General features: G+C 35.4%; 2 protein-coding genes across 3 annotated transcripts; one reads left to right on the top strand and one right to left on the bottom strand.

Annotated features, from left to right (window-relative positions):
- Nucleotides 1–109: 109 nt before the first annotated feature.
- On the bottom strand, nucleotides 110–2,261 carry snu13b (SNU13 homolog, small nuclear ribonucleoprotein b (U4/U6.U5)). The gene is made up of 3 exons (XM_084134994.1): nucleotides 2,039–2,261; nucleotides 1,492–1,612; nucleotides 110–535 (listed from the first exon to the last, which is right to left on the bottom strand). The coding sequence occupies exons 1-3, from the start codon at nucleotides 2,039–2,041 to the stop codon at nucleotides 273–275; spliced, it is 387 nt and encodes a 128-aa protein (XP_083991120.1). The 5' UTR covers nucleotides 2,042–2,261; the 3' UTR covers nucleotides 110–272.
- A 763-nt stretch (nucleotides 2,262–3,024) lies between these two features.
- Nucleotides 3,025–13,730, top strand: uqcrc2b (ubiquinol-cytochrome c reductase core protein 2b). Of its 2 annotated transcripts, none has more exons than XM_084135287.1 (14): nucleotides 3,025–3,173; nucleotides 5,196–5,282; nucleotides 6,924–7,073; nucleotides 7,164–7,228; nucleotides 7,472–7,528; nucleotides 7,626–7,750; nucleotides 8,108–8,205; nucleotides 8,536–8,593; nucleotides 8,683–8,778; nucleotides 12,198–12,397; nucleotides 12,482–12,562; nucleotides 12,949–13,025; nucleotides 13,135–13,288; nucleotides 13,464–13,730. In XM_084135287.1, the coding sequence occupies exons 1-14, from the start codon at nucleotides 3,141–3,143 to the stop codon at nucleotides 13,545–13,547; spliced, it is 1,365 nt and encodes a 454-aa protein (XP_083991413.1). In that variant the 5' UTR covers nucleotides 3,025–3,140; the 3' UTR covers nucleotides 13,548–13,730. The 2 variants fall into 2 exon arrangements, with proteins under 2 accessions (XP_083991413.1, XP_083991412.1); XM_084135286.1 differs by lacking the exon at nucleotides 5,196–5,282 and adding an exon at nucleotides 5,317–5,418 and having other exon boundaries at nucleotides 3,064–3,173.
- The last annotated feature ends 158 nt before the right edge of the window (nucleotides 13,731–13,888 follow it).

The raw sequence follows: 13,888 nt of genomic DNA, 5'->3' as shown, positions 1-13,888 counted from the left end.
TTTGCATTAGGTAACACCAGAAAAGAATACGACCATTTTATTCTATTTTAAAAAATGTTAGATGGGTTTCATAAATCTTCATACTGCACAAACAACCAAACAAATGTCATTTAATTTTAACCGAACTTTATTTCGGCTGTCAGAAACTGAGGACAATACTCAACATTGCTTGATTTTAGCATGCAAGAAAAAAAAAAAAACTAAACAAAAACAAAGTACAAAAGGGATCACTGTTTAAAAAACCTGAAAGCAAAAGTGTACAGGGTATGAGCTCAAACTAAGAGTCTTTCAATAGACATCTGCACAGACTGAATCTGAGGTTTCAGCTGCGATCCCTCTTTAATGGTGACTGATGTGGCAATGACTGGTCTTGACACTCCGCATGCACGTCCGAGAGCTTGTTTAGAGCGCACAAAGACATACGGCACGTTCTTATCCTCACACAGCAGCGGCAGGTGCAGAATGATCTCCAGAGGTTCAGCATCAGCCGCCATCACAATGAACTCAGAAATCCCACGGTTAAGAGTTTTAGTGGCTGTGGAAGACAATGAAAGTCAGAGCTGGCAAAACTAACATTCCCAATATGTAGATAATAGAGCTGATCTTATTTTTTATTAAGTTACTAATTTCTCTGATTAAAGCTGAAGTGTGTAATTTTTGTCTCCCATTCTGACTTAACACCAAAGAGCTTGAAAATGCAAGTTAAGAAGTCAAGTAAATATATTAAAAAATAAATATATAATAACTATGAACAAATATATTAAATGAAAAACAGAATAATTGTATCAATACATCAACAAAAGACATGCAAATAACTTGCACTTCCACACAAATTACACACTTTGATCAAGCAGTGAATTTTTTTTAATGTGTATTAAACAATGCAAATGCAACAGAAATGTATAAGTGACATTTTACAAAACCAATCAAATGTTTTCATGAAAGTGGAATCTATTAAATACAATACATTAAATATGATTCTGAATATTAAGTGTTATTTTGGGCTATAATTAGGTCAATTACAAGCAATTAAATATTCTTTTATTTTTATGTATTGTACACGCATAAGTATTATAATTTATTAAATAAACCTACATTATATAACCGACCTGAGATCAGTTAAAACCATTAAACACTCATCCATGCGTTCACCAGATTAACGCCATCCAGTGGCGAACCATCGGAATTTTTATTTTTTTTCCACCGATTTTTTTTTTTTTTAATAAAAAAAAAATGTAATAAACATAAATATGTATAAATCAATTTTGAAATGTTTCGAATATTGGTATAACGTAGCGAAGCATAATTTGCTGAAAACGCGGGACTTGGCGAGTTTGATACAAGATTCGGAACAACTGATTCGAGGAAATCATCTTCATGAAGAAGTGTTTCGAAAGCGCCCACCACTAGAGTAGTAGTTTTTTTTTTTTTTATAATGAATGTTGTTAATGGTCTTAATGGAGAAACATTGATCATGTTGCGGTACTTTACCTTCATTGGCCCCCTTTCTCAGCTGTTTGTAGTTCGACGCCTGCTGCACAAGGTCCAGAATGGTTTTGGAGAGCGTGGCGTCTGCCAGAGGATAGGCTTTAGGATTCACTTCAGCTTCAGTCTGTGTAAAAAAGACACACAAAAGAACAGAGTTATCAGCTAAACACCCAACTAACGTTACATAAAGTTAGACATCAATTTATTTTATTTTCTGTTCATAGCTTTTTTGAATCAGTTATATAAAAACGTAGATTTGCCTAATTTGATACCGAAAACTAAGACTACTGCCCCTGACTAACTGCGAGTGGGTCATACTTGAACTTAAGACACTGTCTTAACATTATGGCTATGTTTATGCAACCAGCCCCAGGTCAACAATGTTTCTACATAGATCTACAGCTAAAATGGAAAAAAACATAAACCTTATCTTTTTAAATAATGTTTAGTGTATGAACACACTTTCGGCAGGCAAAATAAAAACATCTAAACGTTGAATGCAGTGAACGAATCAAGAGAAATAATAAGATGTCCCACACGTGATACTCACCATCGTGTTTGTTGCGTTTTAGCCGGTGACTAACTTAGATAACGTTACACACGGATCCTCTCGGCAGTAGCTTCACGGAGGAGAATACTATTTAGGTAAACAGAAAAAGGCTAAGGTTGAGCAAATAAACAAAATAAATCGCTTTAATGACCAACGCAGCTTTGAGATCTTCCCTGCTACCTACTTCCCTGCGTCTCGCAACACGTGTTAGTGAAAGACACACTGCGCATGCTCACGTTTCAAACCACTTCCTGTAGTCGATTTTTTTTTTTTTTTATCTTTTCTATTTACATTTCATATTAAAGTCATAGCTTATATGAAAAAAGATAATAATAAAATATTTTAAAAGCACTAAGATTTTTTTTTTTTTCAGATCTGTTTTCAGAAGTGTACTATTGTATTTAGTGTAGTAATAATAATTAGTTAGGCTATTAGTTCTTCTGAACATTCATGAATCTTTTGTTTGGAGCTTTACTGGAGGTTTTAACTGATCTCGGGTCAGTTTTATCATGTAGGTTAACTTAATGAATTTTAATAAACATTTAAGGAAAAGGAGACTTACAGTTAATTGTTTCTAATTGACTTAAATACCCAATTCCTGTTTAAAACATTTAAAAAAATTAATAAACAAATTATGCAGACAATTCATGTCAAATGTGGTATTTATTAATGAGTTGTAGTTTACATTTAGTAGTAAAATCTTCATAAAAACACGTAATTAGTTTGTAAAAGGTGTCTTCATGCACATTAGCGCTTCAAAACAGAACATTTTGCTAAGTGATTTAGTTTTAAAAAGTTTAGTTTCTCCTATCACTAATAGTAATTTGCTTTGTTTATTTAAAATGCTTTTTTTAAAAAAAAAAAAAACAGTAGTGTAAATTAAACGACTTTTTTATGTTGTTTATTTATTTTTATTTTTTAAGGGATTAAGAGAAAGGCATTGAATACGATGCATTGAATTGAACAGTAGGTGGCGATGTGCTCATGACACCAGCCCGCCATTAAAACAAAAGAAGAAGAAGAAGCAGAGAGCGAAGGATTTTGGGTAGGACATCCTTAGGTCAGCCATATTGCTGTGGTCTGTCTGAAGGAGAGAGAGAAGATGAGGGGGATCCGGGGAATAAGCCATTTATCGGTGAGAATTTCGTTAACATGGTTAAAGATGACTAGTAGAGGTTCTGCTGCATAGTTTTGTGTCTTATTTTGTGAAGGTGGCACTGACTCTGGCCTTGGTTCTCACGGTGATATACCCGGTTCACAAGAGAGATACAGTTGTCAGTTCAGCTCTCAACATGTCATTTTATTAACTTGGTCATTTTATCCAATTTTTTTAATTCAGTTATGTAAGTTATAGCATGCTTTCAGTCTTTTAGATGCAACGGAACCACATCCTAAAATTGAAAAGCCATCTGTATAGTTTCTTGTATAAAGACCAATGATGGTTTTTATACCCATTATAGTACTGTACTGTTAGATGTATATATTTTTTTATTTGATTTATACTTTAGTATCATTTTATTTGTTACGCTATTTTTTCTAAACATTTCCATGGACTCATAAGCTTTCCTTTCCTGATATGACAGCACTTTGAAGTCAGCTGTACTAGAGCAGGAAGAGTGACATAATGAAATCTAGTGTGTGTGTGTGTGTGTGTGAGAGAGAGAAAGGTTTACTTATCTTAGTTGTCATGCGATTCATTAATTCAAAAGTTTAATAGCTTTTTTTTTATTACCTACATCACGAGTGAAAAATTCATTCACTTGTCTGTATTTATGTTTTTCATGATATTAAAACCCTTTTGAGTGCAAGGTTTATGCTTAAAAATGAGCAGTGATAGAGGTTTAGATAAATATTAAATTCAAATTTAAGCTTTATTTGTCACACACAACTATGTACAGTATAATGTGTCGTGCAATGCTTTTTAGAATTCTCTCTGTGCAATAAAATTAACAGGAATAAAAAACTATACATATATGCATATACATAGTTCTGGTCAAAAGTTTGAAACATTAATATTTTTAATATTTTTGTGAAATATTATTACACTTTAAAAGAATGGTTTTCTATTTTAATATACTTTAAAATATAATTTATTTCTGTGATGCAAAGCTGAATTTTCATCAGCCGCAAATTCCAGTCTTCAGTGTCACATGATCCTTCAGAAAGCCTTCAGATACACTGATTTATTATCAATGTTGGAAACAGTTCCGCTGCTTAATATTTTTTTATAACCTGTGATTCTTTTTTCAGGAATCTTTGATAAATAAAAAGATTGAAAAAAGAACAGCATTTATTTAAAATAGAAATCTTTTGTATCGTTCAAAAGTTTGGGGTCAGTAATTTTTTTCTTTATTTTTTTTGTTGAAAGAATTAATAGTTTTATTCAGCAAGGATGTTAAATTGATAAAAAGTGATAGTAAAGATTTAGTCTATATTGTTCGAAAAGATTTCTATTTTGAATAAATGCTGTTCTTTTGAACTTTTTATTCGTCAGTGAATCCTGGAAAAAGAATCACAGGTTACAAAAAATATTAAGCAGCACAACTGTTTCCAACATTGATAATAAATCAGCGTATTTGAAGGATTTCTGAAGGATCATGTGACATTGAAGACTAATAATGGCTGATGAAAATTCAGCTTTGCATCACATAAATAAATTAGCCTATATTTTAAAGTATATTAAAATAGAAAACCATATGTAATAATATTTTTTTTCTGTATTTTTTTATTAAATAAATGCAGGCTTGATGAGCATAAGAGACTTCAAAAATATGAAATAGTAATGTTTTCAAACTTATGAGTCATGACCGATACTATACTATACTATATATATATATATATATATATATATATATATATATATATATATATGTAGGGTTGTAAGAGCAACAGTATGATGATAATTTTACTTCTTACCTCTATTAGATGAGATCATCACTCTATACAGCATCAAATGTTTAATTACATATTTCTGGTGTTATTTTGACTTCAACTGTAATTCACATGAAAAGAAGGGCTTGTAACTCTCTAAGTTTCCCAAGCGTCACCCCTTTTGTTTGTGTGAAACATGGGTTAAGTAGCCATCCCATGCCTCGCTCTTCCCCTCTTTATTCTGTTACTCTTTCTTCAGAGGCGTGATGTCTTTTGTGATTTTCAGAGGAGGCTTTATGCAGCCCAGGCTGCCCGTAAGGTGGAGGTTGCGGCAGCCGTGGAGCCAGTAAAGTTTCTGCCGCAGGAAGTGCAGGTCAGTGGATGATGATTTGTCTCTCTCTCCACAGAGACGCTTCTTTGCGGCCACTCAAAGGGACCAGCCCTTAACTGTGCCTCTGTCGGGCGTCAGGGTCTCGGCAGGTGCTCCTCACATGTACCAGGATGTTCATGTATGTGTGGTGCTGGGGAGGGTTTCTGTTCTGATATTAGGGACTGTCTATGAAATAGGAGGATTTGAATTGAATTTGCCATGCCCATATTGAATTTGAAATTTGTGCTGCTATACCAGGAGTTGTTAACTTGTTGAATGCAAGTTTGTGATTAAAGAAATTATTTTAATAATAATTATGCAAATGTTTTCCCTGAAATTAGGGCTGAACGATTAAATCGCAATAAAACTGCACGCAGTGGAGTCAGTGGAGTGTGGCTGATTGGTAGTAAATACTGCCCCATTTGAACGCCAGAGCGTTATAAAATAAATATTATAACATATGTGTGCATTAAATCTCTATAAGCAGCATTTCAAATGATACATTTCAAATCTTAATTGTTATCAATTTTTTTTTTTTTTTGAGCAATAGCCTATGCTGTGTGATCGATCACATGTTTATGGGTAATTCAAACTTCAAAAATGGAATTCATTATAAAATTCCAAATCATACGGATCGATGCTATTTAGGTGTTTATTAATGTTGATTGTGTGTTTATAGAGAAATATGGAATTATAATGCCAATTCCAACTTTCAAAATAGTTATATTTTTATTAACTCTCATATACAACCAAATATAACATGAAATTAAGTTAAACAAATTCTGTATCCCTGTTGGAACATCCACAAGAAATACACTTTAGTTTTTTAAATAATATAGAAAGTAAAATAATTAAAATTTGCGGGTGAGATCAGTCATCTGATGACAGCTCATCATTAGCTTGTGCAATGAGATGAGTAATTACAACAGTCTTAGTCATATGTGACCCTGGACGACAAAACCAGTCACATGGGTACATTTTATGAAATTGAGATTTATACATAATCTGAAAGCTGAATAAATAAGCTTTGCATTGATGTATGGTTTGTTAGGATAGGACAATGTTTGGTCGAGATACAACTATTAGAAAATCTGGAATCTGAGGGTGTAAAAAAATCGAAACATTGAGAAAATCTCCTTTAAAGTTGTTCATTTATGGTGGCGATTGTGCTGCAAAAATAAATGTTTTATATATTTACAGTAGGAAATTTACAAAATATCTTCATGGAACATGATCTTTACTTAATATCCTAATGATTTTTGGCATAAAGGAAAAATCGATAATTTTGACCCATACAATGTATTGTTGGCTATTGCCACAAATATACCCGTGCAACTTATGACTGGTTTTGTGATCCAGGGTCACATATGTGCTCTCTAAAGTGTCCAAATCTTGGATCCCTATTAGGAAACGACTAAATGAGGTACTCCAGTTGTTGAAAAAATAAATCTATACATGAAAATAAAAAATACATTTCAAACATAATGTTGTTAAAACTGATCAAATATTTGATGACAGCTCAGTCTTCTAGTCTATTGTTTGACATCAATAATTCTATTAATGTTTAAGCCAAAACAATGATATTAGTAAGCAATTGGTACAAATTAGAAGGTGTAAATACACTTCTCCTTTTCCCCATTCCAGGTGACAAAATTGTCCAGTGGGTTAGTGATTGCTTCCTTGGAAAACTATTCTCCTGCTTCTCGGATTGGTGTGCTTGTCAGGGCCGGAAGCCGATATGAAGCGATTGACAACCTCGGGGTTACGCACATGCTTCGTCTGGCTGCCAGTCTGGTATACATCGATCATGACTCTGTTTGACTGCTGTTGTGCTAGTGTGCTGTGACTCTATTAGCATTGACTTCTCTATCCTGTTGATTCCAGACAACCAAGGGAGCATCCGCCTTCAAGATCTGCCGTGGTGTTGAGACTGTTGGGGGAAGCTTAAGGTCAGTTTGACAGTGTCACAGAATACTGTCTTCTGAACTTCTATTATTTGTGACAGAATTCAGTGATTCTCAACTGGTTTTGCTTCAGGATCCAGGTCTACCTTCTGTTTTTTTGCCCTTTTGCTTTTCAAGACCTTATCAGAACAGACCTGCCAATCACTGGCATAATATATTTGGTGCATTATTATTATCAAAGCATGTATACTTTGTAAGTAAATGTTTATAATATATTTTTATGTGCAGTGTGTCAAGCTCCAGGGAGAACGTGGTGTACACCGTAGACTGCCTGAGAGATCATATGTGAGTAGAACACATTATTAGTTTGTTTGATAATGTGTAATGATTAGTGTGATCTCTTCTTCCACCGAAATCATGTTGTCTGTGTGTCCTTTCACAGTGACACTGTAATGGAGTATCTGATCAATGTGACCACTGCACCGGAGTTTCGTCAATGGGAAGTGTCAGACCTCACTGCCAGGGTGAAAGTGGATAAGGAACTTGCCAATCAGACTCCACAGATTGGTATGCAGTTTTTAACCCTTTAGCTCACTTTAGACCTTTTGATTTTTTTTAATTGTTTACTTCATTTGAATGGTGCAAAACTGCTATATGAATATGAACACACTTGATGACTTGAAAAGGCCTTAAAATAATCAAACTTGTGATCTTCCACCGAAAGAAATGAATGGGAAATATATGTTACACTTAATGTCTTTGGTCTGTTTTGACAACCAAGTATTACAAGCTTGACATCTAAATGAGGAATACTGGAGGAGAATGACCTGTATAGTTTTGTCATTGGTTTATGATACACTTCGGTGGGTGGCAGTTCTAATGTTTCCACTTCCTGTTTCTGTTTTTCATCTGTTTGTGCTTCAGGTGTCATCGAGAATTTGCATGCTGCAGCTTATAAGAATGCTCTGTCCAATTCCTTGTACTGTCCAGACTACATGATTGGCCAAATCACCACAGAACAGGTAAAACAACATATTTTACTTAAGTCACTTAATAAGTCTAATTTATATAATGCCTAAACACTCAGGAAAACACTCAAAATGGTAACACTAACATAATAAAAATCTTTAAAGTTTAATTTAGTTGTATAATAGCTGATATACACGCTTGTGACCACACATCAATCCCAACATTCTTTATTAATGCACCAAGTTATGACGTTGCTTATGAACGGTAAATAACAATCCTGCAACTGCACAAATATATCTACCACAGCAAATAATTGTGTATAACGCATTACAAATAAAAGTTAAACGTTGCTGTTTTCTGTATTTTTATGTCCTCTTACATAGATGCACAGCTTTGTTCAGAACAACTTTACAAGTGCAAGAATGGCCCTTGTTGGTCTTGGTATGTAATTATATTTTTAAAGAAAAACATTTAATCTGACCCAAAAAAGGCAATGAATTCAGTCATTCGTACTGTATGTTATTGTGTAGGTGTGGATCATGACATACTTAAGCAGGTTGGCGAGCAGTTCCTGAACATCCGCAGTGGAACAGGCACTCTTGGATCCAAAGCCGTGTACCGTGGAGGTAGAGAGCATTATTACTACTAGAACAGTAATACATGTAAAAAATACAACACACAAAACACATGACATTATTGTAGAACCTAGTGAACGATCTTGCTGTCTGCTGCCTACATAGACAGCAAATGGACAGCAACACTTAAAGGAATAGTTCACCCAAAAAATGAAAATTCTTTCATTTACTCAGACTCATGTGGTTCCAAACCCAAAGATTTTCGTTCATTTTGATATTTTTAATGAATTCTGAGAGTTTTCAGTCCCTCCACCGAAAGTCTATTCACACAAAACTCTGATGCTTCAAAATGTTAATAAAGAGATTGTAAAAGAAATCCATTTAAAATCCATATTTCTACATCCAAGTGTTCTGAAGAGACACAATTGCTATATATGTTGAACAGATTTCATTAAGGCTTTTATTCACATATTAACATTGGTCAGAGAACATACGTACAGCACTGAAATATGGCAAACGGAAGCTCAAGCATACTTGCTTGATGCGCTGTTCATCATATAAAGCTATTGTGTCTTTTCAGAAGACTTTCAGAAGATTAAACTGCTCAATTCATATGGATTTATTTTATGATCTCATTATAAACATTTTGAACTGTCAGAGTTTTGTGTGAATAGACTGTCAATTGAAGAACAGAAAGCTTTCATATTTCCTTAAAAACATCTTCATTTGTGTTTCGAAGATGAATGAAAGTCTTGCGGGTTTGGAATGACATGAGGTTGGGTAAACGATGAGAATTAAATTTTTTTGGGGGTAAACTATGCCTTCAACAGTCACGCTCACACAATTTATATTTACTCATTTGGCAGATGTTTTTATGCAAAGCAACTTGCAGCATATTCAAGGTGTATGTTTTCTTAGTTTGTACGTTCACTTGATAGTTCTAGCACCGTGATGTACCAGCTGAGTTATGCAAGATAGTGTTCCTCAGACAAAACGCATGAGAACTGAATAACAATGCATTACTTTTCTTAAAAAATGAACTTTTTTGGTTTGTAGTCCATGCTTTATGCTTGTTATGCTTTATTTATTTGCTATACAGGTAATGCTTAAGTTGACAATTAACTTTTAGAAAAAAATATTTTACAATTTATAGGCTTTCTCAGTAACAATTAGCTTAAAGCCTTTATACAGTGAGGAAAATAAGTATTTGAACACCCTGCTATTTTGCAAGTTCTCCCACTTAGAAATCATGGAGGGGTCTGAAATTGTCATCGTAGGTGCATGTCCACTGTGAGAGACATAATCTAAAAAAAAATATCCAGAAATCACAATGTATGATTTTTTTAAACTATTTATTTGTATGATACAGCTGCAAATAAGTATTTGAACACCTGAGAAAATCAATGTTAATATTTGGTACAGTAGCCTTTGTTTGCAATTACAGAGGTCAAACGTTTCCTGTAGTTTTTCACCAGGTTTGCACACACTGCAGGAGGGATTTTGGCCCACTCCTCCACACAGATCTTCTCTAGATCAGTCAGGTTTCTGGGCTGTCGCTGAGAAACACGGAGTTTGAGCTCCCTCCAAAGATTCTCTATTGGGTTTAGGTCTGGAGACTGGCTAGGCCACGCCAGAACCTTGATATGCTTCTTACAGAGCCACTCCTTGGTTATCCTGGCTGTGTGCTTCGGGTCATTGTCATGTTGGAAGACCCAGCCTCGACCCATCTTCAATGCTCTAACTGAGGGAAGGAGGTTGTTCCCCAAAATCTCACAATACATGGCCTCGGTCATCCTCTCCTTAATACAGTGCAGTCGCCCTGTCCCATGTGCAGAAAAACACCCCCAAAGCATGATGCTACCACCCCCATGCTTCACAGTAGGGATGGTGTTCTTGGGATGGTACTCATCATTCTTCTTCCTCCAAACACGTTTAGTGGAATTATGACCAAAAAGTTCTATTTTGGTCTCATCTGACCACATGACTTTCTCCCATGACTCCTCTGGATCATCCAAATGGTCAATGGCAAACTTAAGACGGGCCTTGACATGTGCTGGTTTAAGCAGGGGAACCTTCCGTGCCATGCATGATTTCAAACCATGACGTCTTAGTGTATTACCAACAGTAACCTTGGAAACGGTGGTCCCAGCTCTTTTCAGGTCATTGACCAGCTCCTCCCGTGTAGTTCTGGGCTGATTTCTCACCTTTCTTAGGATCATTGAGACCCCACGAGGTGAGATCTTGCATGGAGCCCCAGTCCGAGGGAGATTGACAGTCATGTTTAGCTTCTTCCATTTTCTAATGATTGCTCCAACAGTGGACCTTTTTTCACCAAGCTGCTTGGCAATTTCCCCGTAGCCCTTTCCAGCCTTGTGGAGGTGTACAATTTTGTCTCTAGTGTCTTTGGACAGCTCTTTGGTCTTGGCCATGTTAGTAGTTGGATTCTTACTGATTGTATGGGGTGGACAGGTGTCTTTATGCAGCTAACGACCTCAAACAGGTGCATCTAATTTAGGATAATAAATAGAGTGGAGGTGGACATTTTAAAGGCAGACTAACAGGTCTTTGAGGGTCAGAATTCTAGCTGATAGACAGGTGTTCAAATACTTATTTGCAGCTGTATCATACAAATAAATAGTTAAAAAATCATATATTGTGATTTCTGGATTATTTTTTTTTAGATTATGTCTCGATGACAATTTCAGACCCCTCCATGATTTCCAAGTGGGAGAACTTGCAAAATAGCAGGGTGTTCAAATACTTATTTTCCTCACTGTATGTAATGCATTCTAAAAGTATTTTTAGTGCATTAATAATGTCTTGTAATACACCTTATAATGCATTGTACAGTTTAATGAATAATTGTAACCACAGTTATAGTCCATTATAATACTTATCTATTCATTGTTACACCTTTAGAAAATATAATGCATTAAAACGCATGACAACCAATTTCAGATGTAGCTAAGAATGCAAATATTATATTGCATTTTAGATTTGGCTACAGTTCTTTATGAAAAGATATAATACATATTAACATAAGCCACTTTTCCACCTTCAAGCCAAACTGTTCTCATTGCTGAACCGTTCCATTCCGTGCGGATCCGGCCCAAAGATTATGCATTTTGGCTGTTGTTCAGCTGAAGTCAGTTTATTGTTGATTCTTTTCCATTGTAAAGATCATCAATTATTAAATTAGTTAATTTCATCTATAAAGCAGTTCTGCAGAAATGTTTTGTTGTTGTCATAATTTAGCTCAGCTCAGTTCTCATACAGCAACGTTAGTACAACTAAGCAAACCAGAGGCGACTGTGGCAAGTTAATACAAATGCTATTTTGTTGCACACTCAAAAGTATGTACGTTTTCTTCACAAAAACTGTGCATAATTTTAGGGCATATTTTAAGTAGGTGAATAGGAATGCCGCATCTGACTCGCTGTGTAATGTTAGTCTCTGGCTCTGTTGTCCAGGTGAGCTGAGGCATCAGACTGGACGAGGACTGGTTCATGCGGTGGTGACGAGTGAAGGTGCGAGTGTAACATCAGCTGACGCCACAGCATTCAGCATACTGCAGCATGTGCTCGGAGCAGGACCACGTGTGAAGAGAGGCTCCAACACTACAAGCAAACTGAGTCAGGCCATCTCAAAGGTCACAGCTCAGCCCTTTGATGTGAGTATCTCTTTATGAGACCTTCAGCTCAAAAAAGGCTTTTATGAAGGACTCTGTAACTGTGTCTGTCTGGCTTTGTTGCAGGCCTCTGCCTTCAATGCCAACTACACTGACTCTGGTCTGTTTGGAGTGTACACCATCTGCCAGGCTAACGCTGCCAATGACGTACGTGTGATTTACATTACGCTCCGGTTTTAACATGAATTTATTCTACGTGTGGCGCTAGCCAAGGCCATGGGTTTGATTTCCAAGAAACATCTCATTTATGATTGAAGAAGTCATAATTAAGCTACTCAAGATATTCTATCTTATCTATCTATCTATCTATCTATCTATCTATCTATCTATCTATCTATAGCTATCTTTCTGTGATTCTGTCTTGTCTATCTTACAAATGTGAAACTTTATTAAAATAGCCAGTGATTTTAATGTACATGCAACATTTTGTTTGTAATAACAAATTAGGCTAGATTTAACAACAAAAGCTAGTGGTGTTACCCGTGAGAGTAAAAAGTTTTCTATTTAAAGTGTTTTTTTCTTCTTCTGTTCAGGTAATCAAAGCAGCAGTCGGTCAAGTTTATGACATTGCACAAGGAAACCTCGCAGCGGCTGACCTCATTAGAGCTAAGTAAGTTTTCATCATCTTGATAGCTTGAGAACTAAAGTGCAATACTTTTTATATTGTACACATTACATATTTGTTTTCCTGCGATTATTAATGAATTTGGTGTGAGCAGGAATCAATTGACGGCTGAGTACCTGATGTCTATTGAGAGTTCGGATGGCTTAATGGAAGCTATTGGATCACAGGCGCTGGCAGAGGGTTCCTACCGTTCCCCTGAGGCTGTGACCCAGCAAATTGATGCTGTGTCTTCGGCTGATGTTGTCAATGTAAGCAACTGTTGTCTCTTAGGGTGAAAGAAAAATTGAATAAAGATAAAAATGTATTCTGAAAAATTGTAATAATAAATAAGTGGGTATGTCCAACATGTTCATTGATAGTGTAAGGCTTTTATCATTTGGATTGTAATTTTGCATAACAAACTTGGTCTCATTTGTTTTTCAGGTGGCAAAGAAATTCATGTCTGGAAAAAAGACTATGGCCTCCAGTGGAAACTTGGTCAACACACCTTTTGTTGATGAAATCTGATGGGCAATCAGTACTCTTGCACATTTCACTAAAATGAAATGAGAAAATGTCCATGATATCTTTATTGTTCCTGTAAAAAAATAAATAAATACTTGGTCTTGATACTTCTAGAGAATAACTCAGCACTTGTCCATTTGAAATGTATAAAAGTAAATTAATAAAGTATCTGCCGACACCAACAAATATTTATGAAACAAGTTGTGATTTTGATCCTCTTACCACTTAAACCTTGAGATCTGAATATAAAAGAATAATGGTAATTGACCAGTGGAGTATTACTGGGATGTTTGTACAATAAACAGGGTTCAAACCAACATGAAACCTGGGAAATGTCAGTGTTT

Source organism: Abramis brama (assembly GCF_963993115.1).
Source record: "Abramis brama genome assembly, chromosome: 14".
Lineage (NCBI taxonomy): Eukaryota > Metazoa > Chordata > Actinopteri > Cypriniformes > Leuciscidae > Abramis > Abramis brama.
The sequence above is the reverse complement of the archived record's forward strand: the minus strand, read 5'-3'. Positions and strand labels throughout refer to the sequence as shown.

What these genes read in the sequence shown, in the direction of transcription:
- snu13b (XM_084134994.1), bottom strand. An exon ending in GAGAAAGGGGGCCAATGAAG is followed by an intron (nt 536 to 1,491) that starts GTAAAGTACCGC and finishes TGTCTTCCACAG; the next exon opens with CCACTAAAACTCTTAACCGT.
- uqcrc2b (XM_084135286.1), top strand. Translation starts at nt 3,141, where the DNA reads ATGAGGGGGATCCGGGGAATAAGCCATTTATCG. An exon ending in TTCGTCTGGCTGCCAGTCTG is followed by an intron (nt 7,074 to 7,163) that starts GTATACATCGAT and finishes TGTTGATTCCAG; the next exon opens with ACAACCAAGGGAGCATCCGC. An exon ending in CAATCAGACTCCACAGATTG is followed by an intron (nt 7,751 to 8,107) that starts GTATGCAGTTTT and finishes TTTGTGCTTCAG; the next exon opens with GTGTCATCGAGAATTTGCAT.